Source organism: Acinonyx jubatus, chromosome B2, assembly GCF_027475565.1.
Source record: "Acinonyx jubatus isolate Ajub_Pintada_27869175 chromosome B2, VMU_Ajub_asm_v1.0, whole genome shotgun sequence".
In the NCBI taxonomy this organism is placed as follows: Eukaryota; Metazoa; Chordata; class Mammalia; order Carnivora; family Felidae; genus Acinonyx; species Acinonyx jubatus.
The window spans coordinates 28,937,507-28,964,162 of NC_069385.1; the positions used below are offsets into that span (position 1 = coordinate 28,937,507).

At 38.6% G+C, this 26,656-nt stretch overlaps 1 protein-coding gene across 5 annotated transcripts in view; it reads right to left on the reverse strand.

Moving 5' to 3' along the window:
* PDE7B (phosphodiesterase 7B) overlaps positions 1-26,656 on the reverse strand; it is a 581,511-nt gene that overhangs the window by 21,123 nt on the left and 533,732 nt on the right. For all 5 annotated transcript variants that reach the window (XM_053222207.1, XM_027056809.2, XM_053222208.1 and 2 more), the window contains 5 exons: positions 20,109-20,260; positions 17,794-17,857; positions 15,766-15,861; positions 13,585-13,685; positions 11,979-12,110 (listed from right to left, as the gene is read on the reverse strand). In XM_053222207.1, coding sequence (XP_053078182.1) covers positions 11,979-12,110; positions 13,585-13,685; positions 15,766-15,861; positions 17,794-17,857; positions 20,109-20,260 — 545 coding nt within the window. The remainder of the gene's footprint in view (positions 1-11,978; positions 12,111-13,584; positions 13,686-15,765; positions 15,862-17,793; positions 17,858-20,108; positions 20,261-26,656) is intronic.

Below are 26,656 nucleotides of genomic sequence, written 5' to 3' on the forward strand. Positions count from 1 at the left end.
GTGACCCTTTTTCAGTGCTTTATTATCCTTCTTAATTCTAACCTACTTCAATCCGTCCTCCCTACAGCTTCCAGAATGTGACTTGTTCACTGGACAGGTTTTTTTTTTTTTTTTCCATCTCCTTAATCATTGGTTGAAATATAAACTAATATTTTTTGACTACTTATTAATATGCCAGGTGCTATGGTGGGTACTGACAATGGAAAGATTAATAAGACAAAATTGCTGCCCTCAGGGACCTCACTTAATTTCAGTATGATCATGCTACCTGCTTTCTCCCATGTCCTGCTCTAAATCCTACATGATTCTTTATCAGATAAATTAAGGCTAACTCCTTAGCTCAGCATTCAATGCTATCAGAAAATTGTCCCAGCTGCCATCCTGTTCCTACATGTTTGAGATAATTGAATATCATTACCTCTCCTTTCCTCTAAAGCTCTTACAGTCCAAATAAATGATGCTGTATTAGTAAGATGATAAAGTATTATTGATGTAATTATTAAATTATTAATATATGAGTCTCCTTTCAGCGCCTTTTTGTTAAGTTCATGTCTTCCAAGGTGATTTATGATCCTCTAACCCCTCTTTCTCTGTATTGACTTATCAAACTATCACCTGTCTCTCAAAGTCCACTTGAAATACTCCATCCACAAAGCCATTTAGAATTATTCCAGTCAGAGGCAGACTTGCTTTTTCCCTGAGTCATGTAGCTCTTTCTTTTGGCATTCCTCAAGTCCCGAGTCCTGCTAGACTCAGTGCCATAGATGTATGTCAGAGTTACTCATGCACTTACCAGATTATAAGCTACATGTGAGTAGAAAGTCTGTCTTGTTCCTTTTGTATCCAGTCCACTCTAAGCCTTGCACAGAGAAAGTGCTTTCTATTAATTTACAAAAGACATTCTTGGACAAATTACTTGATTTCATTCAATAAATACACTGAGCACTTACTATGTTCTAGGCACTGAGTACATCAACAAACAAAACAGACAGAGAAATAGTGGTGGCAGGGATGGGGAGAGGCAGATAATAAACAACAATTTACTATTAGAAGATAGTAAATGCATGGAAAGGAGAAAAGATGAGCAGGCTAGTAGAAATTTGAGAGCCTTTGAGGGTGGGGCTTGTAAGGTAGTTGGGTAAGAGGTAAGATTTGAACAAAGGCTTGAAGGTAAGAGAGAGTATGAGAGAGAAAGTATTAGGATAAGAAGTCGGACAATGAGAGACTAGATCATGCATGGCCTTCTGGCCGTTGTAAGGATTTTGGTTTTTACTCTGAGAGAGATAAGGGGCCACTGCAAGGGGAAGGAAATTATGTAAAATTTAAATAAGATCACTTAGGAAACGGGAACCCTCTTGCACTGTTGGTGGGAATGCATATTGGTGCAGCCACTCTGGAAAACAGTGTGGAGGTTCCTCAAAAAATTAAAAATAGACCTACCCTATGACCCAGCAATAGCACTGCTAGGAATTTACCCAAGGGATACAGGAGTACTGATGCCTAGGGGCACTTGTACCCCAATGTTTATAGCAGCACTCTCAACAATAGCCAAATTATGGAAAGAGCCTAAATGTCCATCAACTGATGAATGGATAAAGAAATTGTGGTTTATATACACAATGGAATACTACTTGGCAATGAGAAAGACTGAAATATGGCCCTTTGTAGCAACGTGGATGGAACTGGAGAGTGTGATGCTAAGTGAAATAAGCCATACAGAGAAAGACAGATACCATATGTTTTCACTCTTAGGTGGATTCTGAGAAACTTAACAGAAACCCATGGGGGAGGGGAAGAAAACAAAAAAAAGAGGTTAGAGTGGGAAAGAGCCAAAGCATAAGAGACTCTTAAAAACTGAGAACAAACTGAGGGTTGATGGGGGGTTGGGGGGGTGATGGGTATTGAGGAGGGCACCTTTTGGGATGAGCACTGGGTGTTGTATGGAAACCAATTTGACAATAAATTTCATATATTGAAAAAAAAATAAGATCACTTAGGCTGCTATGTTGCAAATGGACTTTGGTGGAAATAAGTGTACAAGCAGGTGTAGCAGGCTATTTGGGGGGTAAAAGCAGTCATCCCGGCAAGAGACAGTGAAGACTTGTCTTGGTGGTTAATCTGGCTCTGCAGGGATGGCTGCAGTGTTTTGGGCCTGAACAACTGGAAGGATGGCATTCCCATCACCTGTGGTGGGCAGGCTGTGGGTGGACAGGGTTTACAGGAGTTCAGTGTTGGCCAGGTCAAGTTCGAGATACCTGCTGGACACGTGGGCATTACAGTGGAAATATCTAACAGCCCAAGCAGTGACTAAAACAAGAAAAGGGAAGTAAAATACTCGAATGAGTGTTGCAGTGATTCATGGACTGGAGACGGAATGTCACATAAAAGGAAAGACCATGCCGAGTCATCATTCTGATAGTCTCAGCTTTAAAAGCAAGCATCAGGTGTAGTGGAGACTACTCAGTGTTCACCCCCTCAATCTGTTTTCTTTTTCTCCTTACTCACAGAGCCTCAGTTTTTACCTGGTCTCATGGCTGTCTCAAAGATTACATTTTCCAGCCTCCTTTATAATTAGGTGGCATCAGTTGGCTACATTCTGACTCATTAAATGTAAGCAGAAATGTTGTGTGGGATTTCTGGGAAACTTGTTTAAAGGGAACTGACTTCTCTGGCAAAGGCCTCTTTTGTTTTTCCCCATTCTTCCTTCTCACTGTCTGGAACGCAGAAGGGATAGCCAGAGCTCCAGCAGCTCTCTCGGGCAATGATGACAAGTGTCACATCCTCGTGATGGTAACCTACAGAACTAAAAGGACCCTTGGTCCCCTCATCCTTAATTTTGTGAAGCCCCTGTGCCTGCTCTGACCTGCCAACCTCCAGGCTTCTTTTATGGAGGATAGAGATAAACTTTTGTCCTTGTTTACATCACTAATGTATCAAGTAATTTAAAGTTAATTTACTACCTTCCATATTACGCCGGAAGAGTTAATGAAAAGCCTTCTCAATGTTTTGACCTATAAGAATGCTTGGTTTTTGTATAAGGGATAGCAAAGAATTTTATGAGTCCAAAAAGAGTGTCACCTAACAAAGTCGAAAACGTGTGTGTGTGTGTGCACCCACCCACCCATACCTGCTCCCCACCTTCCACGCACACTTCTTACTTCTAAGACGAACCACTGCTATCTGCTGGGAAAGACTTTCTTAGTTCTCTAAACAGAACTGACAGCACCCTCTTGCACACCCACCCCAAGCTTATCTCCTGGTGTTCAAGACACTTCATAGCAACTTTGTTCACTGGCTGGCTCCCACATATCAGTGATCTTCACAGGTGTTTGTTCATTTACTCCTGAAAATAACTTTGAAAAACTATGCTCTTTGTGTAGCTTTTAAAATCGGTATCTAAAATCATGGATTCCAGGGTGCATGGGTGGCTCAGTTGGTTAAGCGTCCGACTTCAGCTCAGGTCATGATCTCGCAGTTTGTGAGTTCGAGCCCCACATTGGGCTCTATGCTGACCGCTCAGAGCCTGGAGCCTGCTTCAGATTCTGTGTCTCCCTCTCTCTCTGCCTTTCCCCTGCTCTCTCTCTCTCTCTCAAAAAGGAATAAACATTAAAAAATTTTTAAATCATAGATTTCAATGGTAACACAAGATATAATGCTCTGCATATTTGCAGCTACTGGTGTTTTAATATAAAATCATTGTATCACTCTTTTCTGTATTAAATGTATCTAAGGAAATCTAAATACCAAAGGCATTTAATCCTCATTTATCACCTGTTGAAAAAAACCACATATGAATAATTTATTCTTTGAGTTAGAATTTTAAATGGATTCTTTTCCTTCTAGAACTTATATTTCCATTCTATTTCCCCATAGAATTTTATTTTAATGAAATATATTTTTGTGTGTGAAATTCTTTTATTGTCACCTGATCATATTTCTCTGCAACAGAAATAAGTACACATACGGAAATTTTAATTTAAAAAGTATTTCTAACATCAGGCTCTCAGTAGGAAAGATTTTTCCAGCTTTGAGTTTACAATGCAATTGTTATTATTGATCAAAATACATGCATGCTGCAAATTTGGAAAAAAAAATTGTGGCTAGGAACAAAACTTTTCTGGCAATACATCTATTTATGAGATGGTTGGGAGAGTGATAATCTCTCAACTGTAGGAGACTTCCTTTAATATTTTTAGTTGCTCCTTTGTTGGGACAAGGTACAACATGGGTGCAATCAGGCAATATGCAATATGTGGGGTGGGTGAGAGATGGGCTCTTCTTTTGTAAAGTGAGAAGAGCAGAAATACAGAAGTGGCTTGACTGGTCTGCAAGCACAGTCCAGGCAGGTCAGTGTAAGGACCTTAAGATGCATTCTGTTACCCCTCTTCCTGCCTGTGTGCCCCATGGAAAGGCTTTGTGTATTCCCCTGGGCACACAGGCCTAGTCTGAAAACTGCTGCCATACATGATTGCCATTGAGAACAGGGAGCATATCTTATTTATATCCGTGCCCTGCTATGTGGCACAGTGCCACTTAAACAAGTCAATCTTTGTTGAGTGGATATAGTAATTAATTTCTGAAACCTTAAAGTTTGGTAGCTACAAAAGCTTAAATAACTGTTACAAGAAAAGAGACCTGTTAATTTTTTTTTAGTCAGTATCTGAAAGAAGCCAGACTTGGGGTCTTCTGATGGGAAATCCTTACATTGAGGTGAAAGTCAAAGAGATTTTTAGAATTATTACAGCGATGGGCTCTTTCCCACTACTCATTCGTAGATATCCAGGATCAGACATACTCCAGAAATAACATATATCAGATGGCATTTGTCAATTCCAAGGTAAACAAATCAGAAAATCATCATAAATAATTTTTCATTCAATCCTTTTCATTCTTCACATGATAAGAACTTAAATGATCAATAGGAAGTGAAGTGTGGAAGTGTGTGTCTTGATTTTGTGGTCTCCCTGTCTGAGTGTTATTGACTCTGCTTGTCAGATTTCCACTCTGGGTCTCTGCATGTACTTGCTGTTGCCAATATTTCTGATCTCTCAGTGTTACTCAGGTTCTGTCTTTGTTCCTGCATGGATCCAATCTGTCCATCCATCCATCCTTCTGCTTACTCATCCAGCAAACCTCCCACCACCCAACAAATATTCACTGAACACCAGGACTGTGCCAGATGCTGAGAATACAGCAGGGAATGAGGTAGGTTTCCAGAAGCTTTCAGACAATTTGGGGGGGTTGGGGGTGGGGAATGTGGACTTCCGACCAGGCAATGGCAATTTAGAGACATGAACACTGTGATAAGGTAAGTGATGAAGGACTTTGAACTCTTACAGGAAAAGCATGGGAAATGGGCTTTTATTTATTTACTTTTTTGAGAGAGAGTGAGAGAGCATGAGCAAGGGAGGGGCAGAGGGAGAAAGAGAGAGAGAGACCCTCTTAAGCAAATGCAGAGCCCAATGCAGGGCTCGATCCTATGACCATGAAGTCAAGAGTAGGATGCTTAACTGGCTGAGACACCCAGGCACCCCAAAAATGGCCTTTTAAAGAAAAAGAAAGCTTTTGGGAAAAAGATATGTTCAAATTGAGCTCAAACGGATGAGTGAGAGAGGAATCAGAAAGTACAGTCAGTGGAGAGGAATACATTTCATTAAAATCAGCACAGGGAAGAGCATGTGTGTGAAAACCTGTAAGCAAGAGGGATACTTCCTTCCCTGTTTTAGTTTTCTATCACTAAGAATGATCACTTTTAACCTATTACAAATTTTACTCAGTTATTGTGTTTCCCCTAGTAGAAAGCAGGGGTTTTTATTTGTTTTGTTCATCTTCTATATTCCCAGCACCTGGTGTGTATTAAGCACTCAATGAATATTTGTTGAATGAATAAAAGAGTGAGTGATATGTTTGGGAATCTAAAAGTAGTTCGGACTGGATGATGCACAGAGGCCTAGTTGAGTAATAGCAGGAAAAGAAGCTGGAAAGCGTAACAGGGCCAGATCACAATAGGGTTTGCAAATCGTGTTAGGATCCTTGGACTCAATCCTGAGGGAAATGGGGTTTTAAGCAGTCACCCGTGGGGTCAGACTTGAGTTTCAGGAGACTCATCCTGGCTGCACAGCAGAAGGAGTTGGAGCCAGGCCAGGCTGTGTGTGGACAAGGAGATAATGTTGGTGCAATGCACTCAGGGGAGAGGCTGCAGTGAGCAGGTGCGGACATCCTGGTGCTTCATAGGAAGCGGCCAGTTATCTGTGTCCTCGCTAACAGGAGGATGGCTCAGTGACCATACGCTCACCTGGCCTTCACAGTGGCTCAAAGACTAGGAGTAGCAAAGGGTAGATTGAAAAAAGAAGAAAATAATCTGAACTGCTGGTGAAGATCTGAACACAGGATGAAATGACGCAACTTGAACTTGAGTATCTGCTGAAATCCCTGCCCTGTTTGGAGGCCTGCATCAGGGACCACATCGGCTCAGCAGTGTCGCACCATCTCCACGACAGTGTGCTCTCGTGTCCCTAACTCTTCATATTTGTAATTTCAAAGACGATCGTCAGCTTAGAGTTGAAAGAGTATTTAGCTACCTTTGTAGGTAACAAAGCATATTGGAAATAACAAGCTTATTAGAATTTTAATTCGGAAAAATAAAACTCTTAAAACCCGTATGGCAAAACTTGTATTTCCCTTTTTGCGGAATTGTCAAGATATCATCCACCCTAAGAAGAAAACAATCCTTTTGTTCCTGAATAGCTTCACATCTGGCATTTAATAAACCACCAACCCAGGTTTTCAAATTAAATCAAGAGTCTGTTTGTCAAAGAGAATCTGGCAGAGCAGATTTGCTATCCTACAAGGCGGCTTTAAACTGCCCCCCCCCCCCCCCCCTTCATCACTTTCTTTGACTAAAATCTGTTGATAAGCTGAGAGGTCTGGTGTACCATAGGAATCAGAGTGAATGACACCTTTTAAAACAGAGGACACAGGAAGAAAAACAACAATAGGAACATCGCCTATGTCTTCATTTTTAATTGCTCATGAACCAGAGAAGCAAGACTCTAGGAGATCACGGAGATGCTGAGCTCTTCCTTAACAAGCCAGGTGGTCTCCTTGAATCCTAAAGACCGTGGCCCTTGGAAAAGCTGTAGCACTGCCATATTTACTGCCTGTTGCAAGAAATCTTTTTCTTGGTCAATCTGCATCTTCCCAAGATACTGCTCTGAGACCAAGGGAACTGGACATTAAGTACTGTCCCGTGGGGCAGGCCTGTGTTCAGATGAGGGCCACGGACAGGCAACATGCCAATTACCTCACTGTGAACAGCAGAAACTTTATGAAACAGAAGATCCAATTTAAGCCTCCTTCCTACAATTTTCACACTACTTGCCAAAAACACCTTTCAGACAGCAGAAATTGTGAGGTTATGTATAATCTTGGCAGTTGCTTATTTGAGTAGCGGTCATAGGACCATGTGGCAGGCTCTGTCAACTTCATATTTATGGCTCAGAGTCATTAAGAGTAAAAAGTGGTGAAAAATGCTGACCTGCTCTTAGTGCTTGCGATAAGGAGCTAAGAAAAATGATTATAAACTTCTGCAAGACAGTATAGAATGTAATATTATGAAACATTATATTAGGCTATAAGGAACAATTAATTATTAATTATTTTATTCATTAAGTTGTTCTGTCAGTAGTTAGTTGGCCTCTTCTCGAAAGAAATTAAACTTGAAATTGAGCTGCAAGTGATTCCTTCTGCAATTGTAATAGCCAATATCTTATCTGATTCAATGCTTACTTTGCTCAATTGCTGAGCAATTGTGTGCTGGGGACTTGCAGGGTGGAGGGACACAAGATAAATGCTTAGTTCAATTTCTCACATGTTCCTTTCTCAATCCACCATGGACAACTGGATGGCTTCCAGTCTGATGAGAGAGGTGCCAGGTGGAAGTGCCTTTATCACTTTCATGTTGAAGTTGGGTTGGCAATTCAGCAAATGAGTCCGGTCCAGATAGCAGACAATGGGAGGGAGCCCTCTGACCTGGCCTTCACTCCAGCTGCCCTGGCTCTCTCTTTATCTCGGGGCAGAAGCACAGGCTGGGAGTTATGCAATGATCTTATTTATTAGAACTAAAAGAGCACAGCCAACAAGAGGAGGGAGAGGAAGCTCTCTTCTATTTTATCTCATTTATAGTAAGGCTAGATTGTAGCAAAGTCACGCACAGGGTGTTCTCAACCCACATAATTCCTGGCACATCTTCTCTACTGGATTCTCATTAACCAAATGTGTGTGTGTGTGGGTGTGTATAATTTTTGTGTGTGTATATATATTCACAATATATTGTGTAATATATATAGTGTAAATACATATTTATAATACGTTGTGTAATATATATATAGTATATAGACATATTTTTTACTCATTACCATGGTTCTTAATATTTTCAGAATCTATAATTCATTTTAAAATATGAGTGTAAGTTAGGGATCCTTACCCTAGAAAGACTTGCATAGGTATATCCTCTGGAAATCTGCACACAGTTTCCTAAAAGGTTCTTGGTAGGCTGAAAGTCTACATTTGCAAAGATTTTAAATATCACGTGTTGTTAATGGTCTTGCTCAGTTTATGTGTTATGTGGCACACTCTTTTTTTCTTGAAATTGAAAACCTGAAGTTATGCCAAGTTGCTCTGCAACCTGGTGCAGAGAAGAGATTTTCTGACCCACATCATGTTCTGTACAGATAATGTACAGTTTCTACAAAAGAGAGAATATACACTTAATGAAAATATACCCAAGACACTGCTCTGAGAGCAGGGATGGTTTATGGCAGGACGATGCCCAGCTAACGGCCACAGACACAGTCTGTTTTTGGTTATTCTAGGGTTGTGGGTTTTAATCCGCAAAGTACCCCAGCTCATGCTGCCTCTAGGGTGCCCTTCTCAGTTCTGCTACTCAAAATGTTACATGCCACGGCTCAGTTTACCATTCTTTCTCCACCCGAGCCCTCTGCGGAATCCCTTTCTGTCTTTGCATCCCACTTTGTAGCTACACACCATCGGAAGAGTACTTCCCAAAGTCCCTCCCACTTGAAGCCACTTGGCTCTAACCCCTCTGTCTCCCTCACTGCAATAGGAAAACCTGGTGGAGAGCTCTAGGGTCCTACCCACAGAAAGGAGGTGATCAATGTGAATTTTAGAGACAGTATGTATAATGCTTAGTCACTTTGGCTCTGGAGACAAAAGACTTATTCCAGCTTTGCCATTAATCAGCTATTTATTTTCAGGAAAAACACTTGAATTTCCTAAGTATCACATCTCCTCTTTCTGAATAATAGGTATGATAATAGTATCCACTTAACTGGACCATTGTGCAGAGTAAATAATATAATACATAAAAAACGTTTAGCACAGTTTTTGAACCATAGTAAGCATTGAACAAAGGTTAGTTATATAATTTGTTGAACTGTATTGGACGTAGAATTTTCATTACCTTTTTGAAATTCCCTCTGATAGTTAATAAATAATGGTATACAGCCAAATACAAAAGGCATCAGCAATTTTGGGGGCAGAATTGAAATCTCATAATATTTTCAGGTCCTCTTAGCAATTTTTACTTTTAATATGTTAGCTCCCAATTTGGCTGATAAAAATTTCAGCTTTTATCCTCGTCGGCTCTAAGATAGTAGACATTATGTTGATGATACTGTGCGATCCTGGTTTGCCTTTAACACTATTTTTACAACCTGAAGACCAGAATCTCTATCTAGCTTCCAAGAGATCCTAACACCAGTTGAGCAGGATACTGATGAAGACAATATCTCGTATATGGTTTTCAAGTCCTATATCCCAACTTCTTTTTAGTTATTATGAAAACGATCCTTGTCTTTCCTATCAAGGATCAGGCCAGACAATTCAGATGGACAAATTTACTGCTAGAAAAAATACTGGCTCGCTTTATTATAGTAACATTTTGGATACAAAGAACAGAGCCGGTATTTATTCTTTCAAGACTTAAAAAAACTATATCTATACGTATACCTTTAGCTAAGGCCCCAAAACTTTCAAACTGAGATTAAGTCTTCTCAGATTTTGCACATTTTGAACATCTGAGTTTGAACAAATGTTTGAGGGCAGAGATTACATTTTATCCATCATTGTACTCCTAGATCTTAGTGTATCATATGACATATGCAGTAAGTAGCTGCTGATTAAAAACACACAAGACTATATGTTGCATTGAAAAGGCTGAAGAATTTGGTTGTACTGGAATGTTTATCTTTAACAAAGTGATTAAAATAAAAACTATTAAAAGTTATCTGCACTTGAAACGTTTGGGTAAGAAATTCATTTTTTTGAGAACAATTTTAATATCTGAACAAGATAGACTAGTGTTTTTATTTTGAGAATAATTTTTTGTTAATTAGCAATAAGTACTTAATTCTCATGAAATTCTACAACTACTTTCTTGTTTTTAACATCTGGCGTATTTCTTTTTAACTTCCTGCTTAAAAGTGAATTCATTACAGGTTTTATATATATTACATGTCAAAGTACAGTTTTATGACTCTCATTTTATGTACAAATCAGTCAGTGGCAGCTGATACTCTCATTGATTGATTGATTTTGAGAGAGAAAGAGAGAGAGAAAGAGAGAGAGAGAGAGAGAGCACATAACGAGAGCAGGGAGAGGTAGAGAGAGAGAGACAGAATCCCAAGTGGGTTCCATGCCGTTAGTGCAGAGCCCGACTTGGCGCTCTATTTCACAAATGGTGAGATCATGACTTGAGCCAAAATCAAGAGTCAGAAGTTTAACTTACTGAGCCATCCAAGTGCCCCACAGCTGATACTCTCTTAAACTTCATTGACATAATTTATATGGTGATGAGAAACTAGAATTATGTAAGCATTTACTTTATATGGGAATGGATCAAGTAGCCAATTTTGTTGATTGATTTCTTTTGTCTAATAAAACACATTTGAAAAAACCAGAATTGACAGGAATAGAAAATCCATCTGGGGGCTTTCAGACCCATTATTCAGGTCTATGTTTTTCTAAGTAATAAATTTAGCTTGTGAGATGCTTTAGAAAGTTTAGCTTTATTTTTTATTTTTCTTTGTTTAATTTATAGCTCATCAACAAAATCTTTCTTAGTTCTGTCATCCTGTCCCCTCTATGTGGTTACATCTATCCAGGCTCCGGGTGCTGGCTGGCCACGTGGATCCATAAACCTTGGAATGCCAGTTCCTACTGATGTTAAAAGCTAATCAATTGGATGGAGAAAGGCTTTTTTTTTTTTTTTTTTCTTTTTTTCAAGTTCCACTTGTGCTTTATAGGGATCTGTCAGGAATTTTTCAGCACTGTGTTTTTTCAAAAGATCTACTAAAATTGAGATCAATGACTACCTTGTTTGCAATGATTTTGTGACAGACAACCAAAGGTCTCCAAAGACCCATACTAAAAATTCTGGGAGTTATTCATTTGTGATTTAAAGTTTACTATTTTAAATAACATCAGAGATAAAAGTTCTCCAGGCCAACCTACTCATACTGCTGACCTATTTTAGAACAACAAAATATGCCTATTGTCTTTGATAACATACTCTGACCTAGAGGCCAGTCAAGTTCAGAAATGCCTTAAAGACATAAATTTGAATTAGGATTGGAGCTGGGAAGTATCGTTTATAGAGGTCCTACAAGGACTGGCTTCAATTGGCCGTTATATATGAGACGGTGTCCAGGGAGACAGATATTCTCACATCTGAGAGGGTAGGCTCAGAGATCCTGTTTTACATTGGACAATTTCATCTACCTTGTGATACCAATTAAATCTACCTTGGGATATCCTAGACCTATTTCAAATCCATGCTCTGTGGCTGTGGTCACTGAGGCTGGCCCTGAAAAAAGGTTAACTCCAAAGATGAGACTCACGCTCCAGGACTGGGCCTAAGGCAGTTGGCTGAACTGTGCCTCAATGTTGGGTTCCCTTACCTGGTATAGATTGGCGAGATGGTGGTTAGTTTTGATCAAAAATGGCTGGTTCACTCCTGGGTGGTCAACATCGTGTGCTGCTGCAGCCAGCAGTCCAAGCATGATGTCCAGGGGTGTGAGGAAGCTGGCAAGCTGTTAAAAAAATCAAATTGGGAGACTGATTGATGTTCATGCACATAATCTTGCACAGTAGTTTTTAGGCTTTCATCCTGACCTTTACCCTCTTGAAGCAGTCAGTGAGGTGATAGTCACATGGAATTGCAGGGAGGAAAGGACAGCATGGAAGGGAATTAAGCAAGTCAAATCTTTCTGGATCATTCATTCAACTACCCTCCTCTTCCCACTGCTCCTCTCTCTCTCTCTCTCTTTTTTTTCTGTGCAGGGCTCGATCTCACGAAGTGTGAGATCATGACTTGAGCCGAAATCGAGTTGGATGCTTCACTGACTGAGCCACCCAGGCATCCCATCTGTTTCTTTTTGTTGGTGCATTGGTATTCCTGTTGGCAAGACTGCTCTCTGGTGAGCGGGGAGAAGGCAGAGCCTGAAATCAGCCTTGCTCCTAGAGAAAGCAGTGAATGAAGGAAAAATTTAAAGCCAAAGTAATGGACACGTTAAAAAAAAATCATTTGTGTATTTCAACCATCCACTATATCATTGCCACTGAATATGAAATCAAGAGTGGGCTGAATTACAAAATTTGCATATTTTTTCAATGTGTAATAAATAGTGGGGGAATGTGTAAGAATCTGTCTTTTTTTTTTTTTTTTTTTTTGGTTCACTAAGAAACCAAGCAGGAGAATGCAAATCTAGCACTAAATTTAAATATACTACGGTGTGATATATTACAATTTTTGGACGACTTACAGATTAAAAACACAACCTTTAATGGGATATTTTATAAGGATGAGGCATCTACCCAGTTTTCTTTTGGGAATGCCTGTCTGGCATCTATATATTTAGTGATTGATATTAAAACTGAACTAAACAGAGACTTGGACTAGGATATCATTTTTGAAAAAGCTTATGTTCTAGCAACTAAGTTTTATATGGCTAAAAATGCTTATATTTCAACTAATGAGTATTATTGTTATGTTTTTAGTATTGGATTCGTTTGTTGCATCAGAACATACTTTGAGATCTCTGAAGTCACAAATTTTCTTGGGCCTGAATCAGGATGCCCCATTGGCTTATAGGAAATGGAGCTTGAGTTTTGAGGAGTTTTGACTCTATTCATTAATCAAAAAACATGAGGTGGGAGATTTTCCCAGAAAAGTTCACTGCTGGTGACATTGGTGGCAAAGGTCCAAGGCAAAATGATTTCTTGAGAGTTTTGAAGATATCTAAGATGTAGACTGTCACGGAGAGGGTTGTTTTTGTCCTAATGCAGGCTCAAAAATACAGAAATTATGAGAAAAAAAACTCAGAAAATTTACATTCTCTTTCATATAATTTTCAGAGCTGATACTGGAACTTTAGTACAAATAATTTGTGTTCATATTGTGAATGATCCATACACAGTTATTCTGATATATTGGGTGATTTGGGGCTTAGCAGGCAGTTTACTTGGCATTTCCAATGCTGAGGCGGTGGCTGAGTCTTGCTTTACCTTGGGTTCCTTCAGGTAGCAGTTCATGGCCTGGGTGACATCGGCTGCATGAACAGCATTGTGATATGGGTTTTGGCTGTGGTAATCTTCTTGAACCATGACTAGGAGGCAAACAGATAACTCAATCAGCTAGAACCAAAACAGGAAGGGCAGACTAGCTCTGAACTGTTGAGGGTCCCTTTTACTTAAAAAATATCAGTGTCTCCAAAATGTGCAGCCTGGGGATCCTTTAAAAATAAATGTGGTTTGCAAGCTTGGCAGCTCTACTGGGCTGTTTTTAGTGAGGAGGAGGGGGAGGGCAGACCGGAGAAAGGCTAAAAGGATTTGTGAGGCCCTTGGGATTCCTCACCACCTTCATAAATCACCCCTTTCTGGCATTCATCAAGGCTTTCATTCATTGGAAAAATAAATATGTAGGAAAAGGACAACTTTATTTCACACTATAGTTTAATTATTTAAGTTTGCTGCCATTTATGAATAATATGTCATAAAAGAGGTTTCCTTTTAAAGAGCATCAGACCCCTGATGTCCAAAGATTGGCTTATCACTTGAACAGTAAACACTGACGAAAACAAATCTGAGGTTACTTCAGACAGAAATTGAAAGTACTGGGTTGACCTAATGGAGAACTTGGTTTTATTTCTATCTTATTCAGATTTAAGTTAGCCTCTCTCATACCCTTCCAATGTAAGGACCAGAGTGCTCTTGGAACCGAGTAGAGACATAAGCAAGGCCATTTTGTTTTGCTAATTACAGAAGCAATTAGTCTGCTTTAGTTAACAGTCAGGGCATGCTTAGGATGCAATATATTCAGTGTGTACAGAATATCCAGATTTGCAAGTGTGGCCATATTTTCTCAGCCCATGCTACGAATTTTGCTCTGAATTCTGGTGTTATTTCTATCATCAAATTTTTACAGTCTTTATGTTACTCTGTGTGCATACACATGTCCAAAGTATCTTGTGTTCTCCTTCTTTAGACAAATAAACATTATTTGGCCAGTTTGTGGCCATTACCTTGCCCAAGAAATCTAAACTCAATTAGCCTGAGGTCATTTGTGTTTCTGGAACTGAGCCACGTTAGAGCTGTTTTCAAATATTTCTTTTGTGCCACGTATTACTTATTTTACAGGTTTTAAAAACAATTACATTTAAACTCTGGCTCTATCACTTAGTATTTATGTTGAGCAAATTGCTTAACCATAAGTTTCCTCAGTTTCCTTCTCTATAAAATGGGGACAACCACAGTTCCAATTTCAAAGGGCTGCTCTAAGGATTAAATGTATTAATATATGCGAGTCATTAGAAGGGTTACCAGCATATTTAAGCACCAGATAGGGTTGGTTGTCATTACTTCTGTTGCTCTCATGTCACTGTTACTTTACTCTGGAGGCATTAAGTCAGCTTCCAAATCCAAAGCATAGCCATAGGGCACATCAAAGGAGCCAGAAACAAGCTAAGTGGCAGCAGGAAGTTATATGGTGATTAAAAATGTGCCCTGGATAATTTGGCAGATAAATAATCATGTGCACAAAGTCCAGTAAGAACTGGGGCTGTTTTTGATAGAGAGTGATGGGGCGGAGTTGAGTGGAAACATGGCAGGCTTTCAAGTCAGACAGACCTGGGCTTGGACTGAGGCTCTGCCAATTACAAGTGTTGACCTTGAGTAAGTTATGAAATGTCTTTCTACTTTTCCTTAACTGTGAGCCAAATGGTGGTGACAACACCCAATTTGCTGAGTTGTTGAAATGGTTAGAGATAATATACTGAGAGCATCTTGCATGTAGGGGGCACTACATAAATGGTAGTTCTTATTATCTAAAAAAAAAAAAAGTCTGTTGAAGACTTTCAGCAACTCGTGTCCAGATTGGAATTATTTGAGGCACACATTAACTGGGGTTTTGCTGATATGTAAGCAGATCAGTAATTTCTTTAACAGTTACATGCTCTTGATTGTTTTCTTTATGTAGCTTTTAACTCTTATAAACATGACTAATCAAGTAAATATTGTTTTCAAGGATTTAAGTGGGTAAACCATATTTTAAAATTAAGATGGGATAATTTAAGATTAACTTGAGGTCTTCATCTACCCTGCTATTGTTCTTGCCACTTTATGTTGAAGAATATTATGGATTGCCATAATTCAGGGGAAAGGAGGTAGAATATGGAAATAAAGACTTACCTAAAAACCTGTGCAACGTCACCATATCTAACTTGAAATGGTGAATGAGTCCATGGGTGTTGAAGAGGTGGCAGAGCAGTGTTACCAGGCTGTTTCCTACAGGAAAACAGTCACCTATTTCAACACATTTTTATCACCACTGAACTATCAAGACTGACAAAAGAATCCAAAGTTTCTGTAATGGAAGGTCTCTGATAGGTCTCCTTTTCCCTGTTAGTTTTGAACTCTTTCAAGTATAAAGGATACTATGACTGTGGTTTGATCCTAGGTTGCCTTGTACCGAACAAGTGAAACGAGCTAGCTCAGACCTTCACTCTATACCAAAGGCAATGAAAGCATCAAGAGTTAGAAGGAGTCTGACTATTGTATCAGGGACACACACATGGGTGTGTGTGTGCATGTGTGTATGTGTGTGTGTATTTTTTAAAGACACAGTTTAATAGTCACTTGCAATGTGTCTTAAGTTGCTTCCAATGAATTCTTAGAGTCACAGGGGTATCCAAGTCATCGCATTGCTTAATGGCCATTGCTTGTTCTCCCCATTCAAAATCACCCAAGATGAGATGTGACCATGAGATAGTTTACAACTATCAGAGAGGCAAAACTGAAGCAATAGTGACTTGTAAGCACTCAGGAAATATTGTTTCTTTCCTGAATAAAAATGTGTTAATTTATTAAAGAATAATGGGTTTGAATTTTAAAAGCATGATAGAATTTGTGAAAGACTTTGAAATGGACCAAGATGATGACTGGATGTCTTCAGTGGAAAACTAAGTGTTGCCTAGACACACTCTTCCAGGGTGCCTGATCCTGTGCTTCTGCAGCTTCCATTGTCTTTGAGCTATTTCATAACTCTCAAAGCTGTAGGTAACTAACAGCACTGCGAGTGGTTCTTGTCCATATACATGCAAACGAAATCACTCGGGTGAAAATGCAGTAGATTTTCTCTTCCCAGTTTTACAGCTACTTATAAATTCCTTTGAGCATTTCTTACTGTTTATATATGTGTTGTCCTCTGAATTTTCCTTTAACTAGCTGTAGCATCTTACTGGATGTCTAACTGAGTTAAATCTTTGACAGGTTAAATTCCCTGAGTTAAATTCTTTGACATAGAATCATTTCTTATTCTATGAGGGTCATGATTATACTCTCTTTTGAACAAATATCATTGAACAAATCCTTTCATTCACAGTTGATTTCATCTACTGGCACCCACTTCTCAGTTGATTTGAGCAAAGTGAAATATAAGATTGTGGGGTCCATCCTTATATGGCTAGTTAGTTTTCCACAGTGTGAAGCTCGGCTTCATGGGCTGAGGCTGTATCTCTCAACTGTATGTTATTTGTCAAGTAACGGAATGGTGAGAAAACCATCTGTAATGACTTAAAGTACAAGCCTGGTCGATGGTGGAGCATGTGAAGGTCAGCATCAGATAGGATTCCTTTCATTGGCTTTCTAGGCCTATCAGCATTTGTTTAATGGGCAGATGAATGTATAATCAGATTTTATTTTCTTAAGCAATATCTTTATAGGCACCATGATTTTAAAAGTGAAATCAATGGGAATGTCTATTTTCCCCTTCAGCTGCAACCTACACTTTTACACACTGTCATCAACTAATGTTTTCCTCCAATGATGCCCAGCCTCTCTGAACAATACTTGCACTGGGGGAGATTCAGCTCACTTAATGAAAATGTACAAATGTCTGCCCTGTAAGAGTCAGGACTGATCAGATGAGCTTTAATGTTTCTGGTTTTCACCCACTAACAATGAACTTCCTCCATCTGGATGTGGCCCAAGTATTCTGCGAGGAAAGAATCTAATCTGTGGTTTCCAAATTCCTTTGGGATCATCAAGGCCAGAAGGAAATGGTCTTAAGATTCTAAGGCCTAATTCAGTCCTTACTTTTCATCTGAATCAATTTTCCCTTGCCCTGGCCCTTCTCGAGTGGCTGCAGACGTATGAAAATGGAAAAAGAAGGAAAAAGAATAACAGTGTCTGAAAATAGAATTCTTTTGGGTGACTTACCATTTGTCAAGCGATCAAATAAGAAAATGTCAAAATCCCACATTCCCACTTTGGAGAGCATATGCTGAAAAGGCAAACAAAAAACAGCACTCCAATGAATCATAACGGAGACTTAAACATTTACTTTCAGACAATGAATTAAACAATTGAGAAGTTGAAGATAGTAGCACACTGCTGTCTGGTCTGTGGGAAAACAAACCTTACTCTATGTACTAATAACAACAGTGTAAAAGGGACAGGCTCTGGAATCAAACTGGCTGGTTCAGTGTTAGCTGTATCTCTTGCTGGCTGTGGGAACTTGGCTAGTTCCTTAACCTCTCTGTACCTCAGATTCCTATATGAAAAATATGGCTGATAATATTGCCTACCTCAGAGGATTTTTGTGTGTATTAAATAAGGTAGTGTATGTAGAGTGCTTAGAATAGTATTTGTACATAATAAGCACACATGAAATTTGCTATCTGTTAAAATTGTAGTTCAGTAAAGTCTCTACATCACAAACTACTATATACTTGAGAATGTTTACATCAAATTTAAAAAAAAAATGAAGTAAAAATGATTGCTGAGCACATTATTCTGCTCAATGTGGAGTAAATGCGAAATGAACCACTCTAATACACTCTAACAGATAGGAAACTGGAGTGGGCAATGCAAATACTGGATAATTTAAAGACCTACTGTCCAATGTAGACTTATCATCCTATTTTTCTTTTTTAAATACCCCATGCTTAGATGGTTTTTAACTCTCAGATGCAAAGCTGTGGTTGCTGATTCTATCCTCACTATGGCTTCTGCGACTGACCTTCCTCTCTCCTCTTAAAGCCACCACTTCCAGTAAGGACAAGCTCACTCTCCTGCCACTACAGGTCTTCCCTGCATCTTCCAATAAAGTCCAAAGGTCTTGTCATGGACCTTCACAACATTATCAGAAAAATGAAAGAATAATAGGCTATCTGTGAGATTTAGAGTGGCTGAGCATTTTACCCAAGTCAAAATACTAAAGGCAGGACCAGGACTTGATCCCTGATATCTTCTTGACTTGTGACCCACAGTTCTTTCTACATGTCTGTGTCACCTCTCTTGAGGGGTGGTTGCTCGGCGGGGGAGGGGGGCACAAGAGTGCTCTGTCATTGATGCCCCAGTGCTGGGATCTCAGGCTTGTTCTTCTTTCTCCAATCAACCAACCAACCAACCAACCAACCAGATATTCACTCAATTTCAAGACTTCAGTTGTTAGAAGGAGTGATTTCCACCCCCACCTTTTTTAGATCTAATGTTGGGAATTAGTTCTTCTGATATTACTTGCTGCTTAGTCATTAATGCTATATATTAATAGTATATATTTCTTAATAGTATATAGATAGCATAATATTACATAGCATATAAACTCTAAGACACTACTTCTGACTTTGTTTAAACTATGTTATTTTATCTTGAAATTTAAACTCCTTTGACAGTTTAGGCTAGAGATAACTTGTTAACCTTTTTTTTTTTTTTTTTTTTTTGGATAGTCACATGTTAGTTTCAACCCTTGATCAAAGAATGGTAAAAATAATTGTAAAATTAGTGAAAATTATTTAAATTAAATAAAAATTATACAAAGGACAATGCACTGTAGTGCATTACACTACATACATTACTACTATAATGCACTTACAATAGATGTAAGTGGAATTAAGAGTTGGTAATTATTGGGGGCGCCTGGGTGGCTCAGTTGGTTAAGCACCGGACTCTTGATTTCCACTTTTCCACTCAGGTCATGGTCTCATGGTTTGGGAGATCAAGCCCCGCATCAGGCTCCATGCTGACAGAGTGAAGCCTAGTTGGTCTCTCTCTCTGTGCTCCTCCCTCACTCTCTCTCCCTCTCTCTCTCAAAACAAATAAATAAACATTAAAAAAAAAAGGAGTTGGTAATTATTGGGTTAATTTCAGTGTAGCTATTACAAGGAGATAATTCAATGGGCTTAAAGATTTAGTTATTCTCTCAGTGGTAATCCGTCAGTTCAAAATTTTACTTACTGTTATGCACAATGTTTTGCCCATTTGTAAAAATGAAAATAGCTAGCATGTGCTAGGCATGAATATATAAAACATGTAAACATGCTTTACCTCATTTAATCTCTGCATCAGCCTTATGGGTGGGTGTTTCTATTAACTTCATTTCATATTTGAAGAAAAGTACAGACATGTTAACTAGCCAGAATCACAGAGCGTCTCAGTGGCAGAAGTTGGACTCCAACCCCAGTGCTGTCAACTGAGGCACATGCTCTTAGCCACTAGCCTGATGGGAGGGAACAGAGAGGTAACTGACTCACCCTTGCTTGTCCAAGGTAGTCTTCATCCAGCAGGTGGAGAGGGGCTTGTGGTATAATTCCACGAAGCAGCCTTGATGCATGGAAGTATCTTTGAAAGCTTAACAGTCTTTTCACCTTTTTCTTGGTGCCAATTTCCCCTGAGTGTGTTGTATCTGTGGAAAGTAATCAAATACAGAAGTTATATATTTAATAAACCCTATTTTCTCCACTATGTAAAAATACAATGTATTATAAAGGAGATAAATTGAAAAGATTAATACAGTCTATTAATTCTACATCTGAAGTTCTTCTAGAACGAAAATGACCTTTCTTATATATTACATTCATTAAAATGTCAAGACATTTCTGAGTGTAATTTTGGAAGACATGAAATATATAAATTAAAAACATCATTTTCTTATTAATGACACTGGTATGCTTTGTAAGTGAAATCCACATACTTTTGCATGCATTTGAAAGGAGTAGTTATGCTTTTTCTGTGATATTAAAGCCAAGTCTCAAAAATTTAGACCAGGTTCTCATCCTACACTCTCTGAATTAAATACACTAGCTTATACACGAGGAAAATGTTTCCTAATGTCCCAGAACATCAGTGGCAAAGGAATCAATACTCTCCATTCAAAAGGGACCTAGATTTCCCTGACGAGAAGCAGAGAGCATGTCTACTTTGTAATGGAGTATATTCTCTTTTACTAGTGGCCATGAAAGCCTGATCCTGTCAGTAGAGATATTTTAATACTCATGTGACATGGGCCTTTCAAAACTTGACTACTGACACTGTGGTGACTGTCTAGAAATACTCCAAGCACATTATCTGAATGCCTGTCAAGGTATGTCTTATCTCAGCTGAAATTCTATGAGTCACTCCAGGTTCACATGAGACATCTTCTGCCCAATTTGAATCTGAAGTCAATTGAACACTCTAGGGGCGCCTGGGTGGCTCAGTCGGTTAAGCAGCCGACTTCGGCTCAGGTCATGATCTCGTGGTCCGTGAGTTCGAGCCCCGCGTCCAGCTCTGTGCTGACAGCTCAGAGCCTGGAGCCTGTTTCAGATTCTGTGGCTCCCTCTCTTTGGCCCTCCCCCCATTCATGCTGTGTCTCTCTCTGTCTCAAAAATAAATGAACGTTAAAAAAATTAAAAAAAATAAAAATTGAACACTCTAGTAGAAAAACGTACAGTTCATATATAAAGAAATGTTGGATTCTTTGATGCTTCCTCCCGTCTCCCCTTCTCCTTTAGGAAACTCAGAATCACAATGGATAGAGAAACAGTGGGCAATGTGGCCTTCCCCAATGGTAGACACCTACCAAAATCAGTTTGTTCCTTAGGTTCCGTTATGCATGCAAAGGCTTAATTCAGGCCAGGCAAAACCTGCTGTTCTCTGGAAATGCTGTTTGGCTGAAATTCTTTCTATTTTTTAAAAAAAATACTTATTTTGGGGAGAGTGCAAGCTGGGGAGGGGTAGAGAGAGGGAGACAAAGGATCTGAAGAAGGCTCTGCTGTTATGAGGCCATTGGAATGATCCAGGCAAGAGATGATGGCAAGAGATTATGGGCAGGGGGGAGACCAGTGAAGGAACCAGAAGTAGAGGGAGGGATCCAGAGTATACTTTGGGTACCTCCAAGTTTTGCCCTGAATAACTGGGAGAATGGAGCTGCCATCTCCTGAGACGGGAGAGCTGCAGGTAGAGCAGTTGTACAGGGGATTTCAGTTTTGCATGTGCTGAATTTGGATGTCTCCTGGAAATTCAGGTGGCGATGTCAGGTAGAAATAAGTAGCTATGAAACCCAGAGCTTGGGGGAGAAGACTGGGTTAGAGATGCAAATCCGAGAGTTGTCAGATGAGATTAACTAGGGAGTGAGCATGCATACAGATGAGAAAAGCATCAGAGTCTGAGTTCCGCAGTATTTCAACTTTGAAAGGATATAGAGAAGAACAGAGAAAAATCAAAAGGACTAAGAAGGACTATCCGGTGGGTATGGGGGGAAAAAAAAACCCAAACGATCATTTCTCAGAAGCCTTGTGAAGACAATATTGCAAGGAGGAAGATGTCCTCAGTATCAAATGCTGCTAATAGATCAAGTACAATGCAGACTGAAAATTGACCACGGGTGTATAAATTTGTCAAAATGAGCTGAACTATGCACTTAATAGAGCACATTTTATCCAACCTAGAAACAACAACACCCTAGTCACACGTCTAGCTTCCAGATTTTGGTTTTAAAAGACAATTTCTCACTAAAAGGAGCCAGACCACCTTGAGGAAATGGTCGAGTCTAGGACCGGGGCAGCAAAGTACAGGAAGGACTGTAACTTCTTATAATGCCAGAAAATAAGGGAGAGGTTGATAAATGATGAGATCATTTAAACATGACAGAGGAGATGACCTGAAGGGGGTCCCTGTGAACAAATAGGGGAAACTTTGAGCATCAACATAAATAGTGGAAGAGCTGGTTATAAACCACTGATTGAAAGAAGAACCCACGAGTTCATACTGATGGGTAAGCAACTAAGTAAGTAAATACATGAGAAGGGAAAGCTCCTCCTTGCAGAGAGTGTGAGTCAATAGAGTCAGAAAATTGCCATTTTGCAGCTTTTATGGTGATAATTGCTTCATGCCCAAATCATCAGTGGACACTAAAATTATTCGGTGAAAGTTTAAAGAGCAGCAGGGTAATTTATAGTATCAAAGGATCTCCTTACAGATTTACTAATTGGAAAGGAAAATATGCATAGCTTTTTAGTGGAGGAGGTGCTATCTTCCCTAAGTAGTCAAAGTTCACACCACCAATAATGGGAGAAGGTGACATTACATGCCTCCTGGGGTGATGCACTGAGGACGCAACATTGCCAATGCTCTGTTCCTGCTCCAAATGCACAGCCAACCCCCGCCCCCCCCGAAAGAGGAAACATCAGAAAAACCTAAGTTGAAAGACACTCTAAAAAATAATCAGCCTGTGCTCTTAACAAATGCTGATGTTGTGAAAGTCAAAGATAGCCTCTGGTATTGTTTTAGGATAACGGATACCAGATATCGTGCTCTAAGTGCATTTGCATGACTGAATGGCATCCTGGACCAGAGCAAGTTTTCCAAAAATGACTTTATTAGAATAATTTGTGAAGTTTGGATATGATATAGTCATAGTCTATCTACAAATTTCTTGAATTTGATCACTGAGCTGTGGTTATGCAAAAGAATGCCTTTTTTCTATGAAAAGAAATGCTGAAATATTTAGGGATAAAGGGGCATGATGTGCACAACAAATTCTCAAAGGATTATGAAAAAATATACAGCAAAGACAAATAGGCCAAAATAATAATTGGTGCATCTGGGTAAAGGGTATATGAATGTTATCCTATCCTTGAAAATTTTCTGTAAATTTGAAGGCATTTTATATATAAAGAAGAGAGAATGAGAAGAGAAATCTCAGGCAATGCTATCAAGTGTAGACAGCCCAAGGAGTTTTGCTACACGGCGGAGGAAAGAATTGTGATGGTTCTATGTAGAATTATATAGAATGAAAGCAAGTATGTCAATAAGTAAATGAAATGAGTTATTCCTGTTATGTATAAATCTAAAAGGAAAAAGCCATACAATGATCTATTCTGTTTTTAGCATTCTATGAAAATTCCCCCCTTCTAAGATACTAAAAGAAAATCTCCTATGTGGCTGAGAGCATTTACATAATGGCACCAGAAGTAAACAAGGTAAGCCTGAATGATGGAAATATGCCGCAAACATAGCAAATTCAAATTATGGATTATAGTTGACTCTTGAACAATGTGGGAACTGGAGAGGGCCCATTCACTGTGCAGTTGAAAATCTGCATATAACTTTGGACACCTCAAAAACATAACTGCTAATAGCCTGCAGTTGACTGGAAGTCTTACTGATAACATAAACAGTTGATTAACACATATTTTGTACATTACATGTGTTATATACTATATTCTTATAATAAAGTAAACCAGAGAAAATGTTATTAAGAAAATCATAGGGAAGAGACAATAATACATTTACAGTACTGTACTGTATTTACTGAGAAAAATCTTTGTTAGGGAACTCACACAGTTCAAGCTCATGTTTTTCAAGTATCAACTGTATTCCTTTGTAAACGTCCATTCAGCTTTCTAAATGGTGTGACACTTTAAACAGATTCATAGGTAAGATAATGACACTTAAGTTACATATAGTAAATACAGATGATAGGAAATAATGGTTTGTATTCATTGCAGTTACCATGTTGACAAAAATACTGCTAATCTAATGATGCTATCAAGTATTAACTTAGATCCATTTTGCCCTTAAGCCAAAGAACATGGCAAGATTCCCTTCTTCCCTGCTTATTTTTTTTTTACCTTGTAGTCAAACGGATAGTAGTCCACCAGCATGCCAGAATGTAGGTCTCTTTTGATCTTTATTTAAATTTTTGATATTTTTTGGCCTTAACTATTATTTAAAAAATACTGCTTTAAAATAGGATATACCTTGATTACTGAGCTATTTGGCACCCTTTCTAATTTGGAGTAGGAAGTAAGTACCCCACTGCCCGAGTTCTTACCCTGTCTTACATCTTTGGTGCACACGCTCAGATAATGTAAAACATGCTGAATATTAAAATAAATCTAGACAATAAAACCGTCTCATGGTTAATTTTTTGTGGTAGCCTGTAGGTTAAAAAAAGGTAGCATACAATGTTATTCACAGTGAGGATTTTCGAAGTTTTGGAACAAATTGGTTATCATGAGGTATATTCTTTATTTGCGGTTTCCAACTTCCTGAGATTGGCAGGTAGCTATCTACCCTGCTGCACTATTAACTGGTGGCCATTTTTTTCTAAATTACCAATCAAGCCATGATCATGCCATTCAGCACTTCTATTTGGGTTATTCTTTACCAGGTAAGAAAATATTTCAGAATTGATTTCAGGTAGCCACTTATGAAAACAATGGGGTTTATTTGAAGACATACATGAAGCTAAATGAAAAAATCCTCAAGCTAGCTCTTCTAAAAAGGAGAACATTCAATAATGCAAGAAAGATAAATTTATTTAAAACAGCATTAATAACTTATTTGTTAACTGTAATTTAGGGAACACTTTGTGCTCTGTGAGATAATGACAAATTAGGATATAAACTGAAGGTGCGGTTGGGAGAAAAAAATCCGTATAAGAAACAACACATGAATAGATTGCCATGCTGTATGCTTGCCCCAGGCACTGCTTTTTGAAGTGTTCAAATGTATTACACAATTATTGAATAACATCGGATACATTGATTTCCAAAAGACTCTCAGTGAATAACCAGTGTACTGACTTTGGTAATTAGGGGTATAGTGATATGCATATCTGGGTAGAAGTTTAAATGATTAAGCTTCATTTTACAGATAGTTCAGCTGAATTCAAGTCGTGAAAATCTGGAGAGTCTTAGCGATGTGCCTAATAACGACTTGCTGTTTATTTAATATCTTTTTATAATTAAAAAAGTCATTATTTAAAGGCATTCACAGTTATTGTAATGGTGCTTTTTGCTTGGATTTTGTCGTTTTATGGGCTATTGGTCCCCGAATTTTCATTTGGAACAGTTAAAATGGTGCTCCAGAATAGTTTCACTGCCTCATCTATGTGTGCATTGACCTGGACTGTGAAATTCATTTTTTGCTCACTTGTTCATTTATAAATTTCACAAATATGTACATATTAACACATCTCTGCACAATTTAGACACTAATTTAAGGTTACGAAGTTTATATTGGCACTGCTGATATGGTAGTTTTTAAATTTCACAAGTTGGGGTTGGCTTAAATACAAAAAATGTTAATAAAAATTATTTTCATTTTGAGTACCTTCTTCATGGCATATTCTCTTTATAGGGGCTGATAAATTTTGGTACAAGGAGAAACCTTAAGCCCAGAATAAATATCTAGGATAAGAAAATCTGTAAGTGTACTTACTGTTTCTGTCAACGTATAAGTCTTGCTTATACAGAAGCAAGGTCTGTATCAACTGTTTCCTGAATCTGAATAGTTAGTAACTGATGCAGAAATAAAGCAGGTGCTCTAAGAACAAAGAATGCCTTTATATTTAAGTGAGCAGAATTCGCCTCAAGCAAACATGGAGACCCAACTCCCATAAACTTAATACTTTCAAGCACTAATGCACCTGAATCTTTTAAATAATGTGTTATTAATAAATGCCCTACTCTGATAATTATTGTACTCATTATAATACCTATATTATACGATGATGATGATGATGATGATGATAATAATAATAATGAAAGTCTTTGCTGGGTTAGTGGCTATTCATAGGCTTTGTTATTCTTCTTTTATAGGATTTTTAACATGTCTTGCACTATAGAGTTATTAGTATAAATAACTTATTAGCCCCCAAGAGCATAAATCATCTCATCAAACTTTGCAATTGTAGTGTTAAGTCCTGACAGCTTTTAAAATTTTGTTTTGGTAATGCCAGTGCCTGACTTAAACGTTGCTCCCAGGGCCATTCGCTTCAAAGGGGCATCCACTTCAAAGAAGGCTCTTCTAAATA